The sequence below is a fragment of the Octopus bimaculoides genome, chromosome 4 (genome assembly GCF_046866305.1).
Source record: "Octopus bimaculoides isolate indiv1 chromosome 4, ASM4686630v1, whole genome shotgun sequence".
NCBI classification, from domain to species: domain Eukaryota; kingdom Metazoa; phylum Mollusca; class Cephalopoda; order Octopoda; family Octopodidae; genus Octopus; species Octopus bimaculoides.
In genome coordinates this window covers 82,900,241-82,905,060 of record NC_142931.1, presented here as the reverse complement: position 1 = coordinate 82,905,060, position 4,820 = coordinate 82,900,241, and the positions used below count along the sequence as shown (strand labels likewise).

Genomic DNA, 4,820 nt, shown 5'->3' with positions numbered 1-4,820 from the left:
TATGACATATATCAGTAGTTGCGCCCCCACTATTTTTTATTCATTTATTATTATTTTTTTTTTTTGGCATTAAATTCCTATATAATCGTAATCTACACCATCTGAAAGGTAATTTTAGAAAATTTCATCAAAAAATATTCATTTTCCTAAACAATATGCAGAAACAAATTCGGCAGTAGGGACACGCTTGTGCAGGTATGCCGATACTCCTCCTTGCGTTAGACGAGGTAGCATTGCCCGTGATATTTAGAAGCAGCAACATAACAAGACAAAAATAAACAAAATATTTACAAATAAATTGAATTACAGAAAAAGTACATTTATCATGAAAAGATATATTTGTTGTATGTTATAATATATATATTCTTCTCTCGTTCAATCATCTCTCATTCTTCCTCTGTCACATCTCTGTCTCTCCTGCACATGTACCTCTACATACATATGTAGTGTTTACCATTCATACATCACTCTCTCTCTCTCTTCTATCTCTCAAACCCGGATTGAACATAATAACAATTCAAAGAAATTAAAAGATTATAGGGTACAACGAGTTGCAATCCTACAAAAGTCACAATAGTCTTATATCATAAATACACTTATATGTACAGAGAAATATATGGTATAATTTACAAAATACACATTAGTTATGCATAAGTCGCGGGGACACTCATACGTGTAGACACGCAACATTCAACATACACAAACATTGCCATAGAAGCTGATACTTATATCCTAAATATTATATGTATTAAATCTATGTAATGATGTGTGCGTGTGTGCGTGTGTGTGTCTGTGTCTGTCTGCGAGGCTCGCGCGCGCGCACACACACACATTTTATAAACAAATATATATGGTGTATGGAGTAAGAATTATTCTTTTTAAGTTTTGTTAATGGATTTGGTTTGCAAGAATCTTGATGTGAAATCATGTGTTGAAACAAATTTTGCTGTGTCTCGTGAGAATCACTCTGCCAATAACAAAACACGCACATATTCAACTCTACTTTTTATTTATTAGTGAATTGGTAAAATATTAAACTAATCAATCGTTTGTTTAACATGTTGGGACAAACAAACCGATTGATTGTTTAACCAACACGTTAAACACGATCGATTAGTTAGTTTGATATTTAACCAATTCACTAATAATAAAAACTGGAAGTGAATCTGTGCGTGTTTTATCATAATTGGTGTAATGACTTTCCCCAGACAACAAAATATTTTTTAAAGATTTCATCAAAGAAAAGTGGGACAATATCAGTGACCCCTTTTAAGTGTCTCCGAGACTAATGGAGTGGGGGTTGACTAGAGGAGAAAACCACGACTCGTGGGTTAATGAAGAGGGAAGGCCGCACCAGGGATATCGAGTTATACACAAATGTGAACCTGGCTCAAATACAACAGAATGGATTCTGCTAAAGGCACACAAGGTGTTTGTGTTACACTTGGGCGATAGATCAGGTCTACAACCCAGTATAAGCGTGCTCGGACGTGGATGTGTGAATGAACAGAATTAACAATAATATACATAATATAACTGCAGTAATCTATCTATCTGTCTGTCTATCTATCTGTATGTGTATGTATGTATGTATGTATGTATGTATTTTGGTATGTGTATGTATATATATATTGGTGTCAATAAACAGGATTTAAAAAAATAATTCAAACATACAATAAACACAAGGATTAATCTTCAAACCAAACTGACTTTCTGGTACCAGTTCCTTCCTTGGTTTTCCCATAGCCAGTAGCCGATTGTGAAAAACAGTCCTCTGAAAGAGGTGAGGAATGTAATTGTGTAGATTAAAGCTAATAAATGCATCTTGTTGATGCTGTTGTGTGCTAGATTAGCCAGTACTAAAGATGTACATAAGGACATAGTTAAGAAGAAAATATAGGCGAGACACGCTAGTGTACTACGCTTGATCATGTGTACTTCGCTGATGTCTCTCATGTGTCCAGTCTCGTTTAGAGACCAGATTGTGTAAGCTAGAAATACCAGTGAACATATTAAGGCCCACACACGAGGTAGTTCCAAAATCCAGGCGCTTTGTTGGAAACGGTAACCATACCAACAGGGAGCGTCGTTGGTCGCTGTTTGCACTGCTAACCACTCAGCCAAGGTAATAATCGGCACACCCCATCCTAGAACTGCGTAGAGAACTTGCACTTTTAAAGGATCGTATTGTTTCACTTCCAGGTAACTCAGGTGTCCATGAAGAGCTGTCCAAATATAGGTGGTAATCTCCGCAAATTCCAAAATTACAACGAATACTTCACAAAGGTGTGGAATATCGAACACAGTAACAACGAGGCCGTCTTCAAGCCATACCATTAAAAGAATAATCTGAAATGATAGTTTCACAGATGCTTCGAGAACCAGTGTTGCGAATAAGTTTCTATAGACGTCCATACGCGGTCCGCTATATTTTTTATAGCGCACATAAGCAAGGGTAAAGAAAATGGCTAGCAATGACATGGACAATCCACATATTCCCAGGATACTGGAATCCGTTAAATCCTCAGCTGATGCTTTTCGTATATTTTCTGAATCAAACTGGAAAATTAGTTCAGCTTCGGAACTGTAACATTGTGTGTAGTTTGTCCAAGCGGACGAATCGTCATCCCACTTCGAACTCCATTCCCCATTTAAGTCACAGCTACGATAAGCAAATTTGGTTGTATCCGACCCTTCCAATGAAGGGCAAGGTTGGCTTGTTGTAGTGCCGGCAGGAGTTCTTGGCCAGCAAAGGAGACTATCTGTCGTAACATTGCAGTATATAGCTTCGCTGTCGGATTCAAGTTCAAGTTCATGATCGAATTTCGAAATACATTCTTCCAGGGATTTTGGTCTCGACGATAAAACAACTGTTCGATTGGAATCGGTGTTTGTGTCAACTGCTGTTGACATTACCGTTTAGGAGAGGTAAATAAACACGTGCACTCATATATACATATATACATATACACGCACACACACGCGTTTAGAAAGGACTGAAGTATCTTTTTTTTTTTTAATGAAGATAGTTGAAGTTCGCCGAAATATCGAAAGTTACACTTAACTGCTAACAGCTTTCTTTGCTAAATATGATCGTTTCAGCTGATTTCGCAGTAACTAGTGAGGAGGTTTGATACTAAAAATTCAAATGTAATTCAAAGAATCATACAAGTTGACTTCTCATATTTCATTTGTTTATTGTCTTTTTATCATAAACTCTTATTCTTTATCTGTCCCTTTCCTTCTCTTTCATTCTCTCTCTCTCACTCACTCACTCACTATCGAACGATCTTGTCCCTACTCTCTTGTTTCTCTCTCTCTCTCTCTCATTCTCTGTATCACACTACCAGTACCAGTTACTCTCTCTTTATTTCTCTTCCGTCATTCTTGCTTTCCTTTCTTTTTCTTTACCATCCGTTTTCAATGTGGTTTTAGCAGTCATGGGAGGAGCTTTCTTGTGCCTTATACAAACAGGGTTTAATACATACACGACTGAGGGGAAAACAGCTTTGTCACTCACTCACTCACACACACACACACATAAGCACAAACACAACCACACAGCACACACGTACACACATACATACACACATATATACATATACATACGCAGTTACACTAGCACACATATACACACAATCACACAACACATATACGTTAACCCGCATAAACACGCATAGTTACACATGCACACACATACACACATATACACTTTCTACTAGGTATCTATTAATTTCAGCTTGACAGTTTGTGCTTGTTTCTTCTCAAGGGAGTCGGGTCCATTTCTCTAGTCTATCTGTAGCTGTTCTCATTTTGCAATGTAATTTTTTTTTCTGATGGTAAACTGATAAAGATAACAATTTTTTTTTTAAAGAATATAAGAAACAATATTGATGCATAAGAACACAACACACGGGAACCTCTATTTGAGAGATGAGAACTTGGCCCGCGAGCAAAATTTTACCCGAGTTCAAATTTGAAACAGCCCTCCGCTGCAGTCTTTAACAAGACATATAAGAAAAAAAATTTTTTTTTAACCGTTAGACCAAAATAGTAATTTAATACATGTTACTAACTTTTGAATTTGTAATATAAAAGATTCATTACTATACCCGCCGGTAAATTTGTTAAAAGGTGGGCGAATGTCGCGATAATGGCCCGTGTAAATGGACCTATTCTAAGCATGCGCCTGTAGGCTGAAAAGTACGAAAGCTAGAGGAGTACTTGCCATGGTACTCCTGGTGAACAGGGTGATTCGGAATCCTCGAATTTCCTTGGTCGCTCCTGGGTGGAGTTTCCTATTATTACTCTCTCTTTACTTGTTTCAGTCATTTGACTGTGGCCATGCTGGAGCACCGCATTTAGTCGAGCAATCGACCCCAGGACTTATTCTTTGGAAGCCTAGTACTTATTCTATCGGTCTCTTTGCCGAACCGCTAAGTTACAGGGATGTAAACACACCAGCATCGGTTGTCAATTGATGTTGGAGGGACAAACACAGAGACACAAACATATACACACACATACATATATATACATATATGCGATGGGCTTCTTTCAGTTTCCGTCTACCAAATCCACTCACAAGGCTTTGGTCGGCCCGAGGCTATAGTAGAAGACACTTGCCCAAGGTGCCACGCAGTGGGACTGAACCCGGAACCTCGTAAACTGATCTTTTTTTTACTGTTTAAACTTATTTATGTAAGTTCCAACTGTCCATTATATTGTCCTAAATGTTTTTTATCCTAACAGTCAATAAAAAAATCATCATCATCACCACCACCACCACCACCACCATCATCATCATCATCATCATCATC

General features: G+C 37.7%; 1 protein-coding gene across 1 annotated transcript; it reads right to left on the bottom strand.

The window, feature by feature from the left end:
* Window positions 1-298: 298 nt before the first annotated feature.
* Window positions 299-3,495, bottom strand: LOC106882345 (PDF receptor). Its single transcript, XM_014932991.3, has one exon. The coding sequence runs from the start codon at window positions 2,911-2,913 to the stop codon at window positions 1,696-1,698; it is 1,218 nt and encodes a 405-aa protein (XP_014788477.1). The 5' UTR covers window positions 2,914-3,495; the 3' UTR covers window positions 299-1,695.
* Window positions 3,496-4,820: the final 1,325 nt, after the last annotated feature.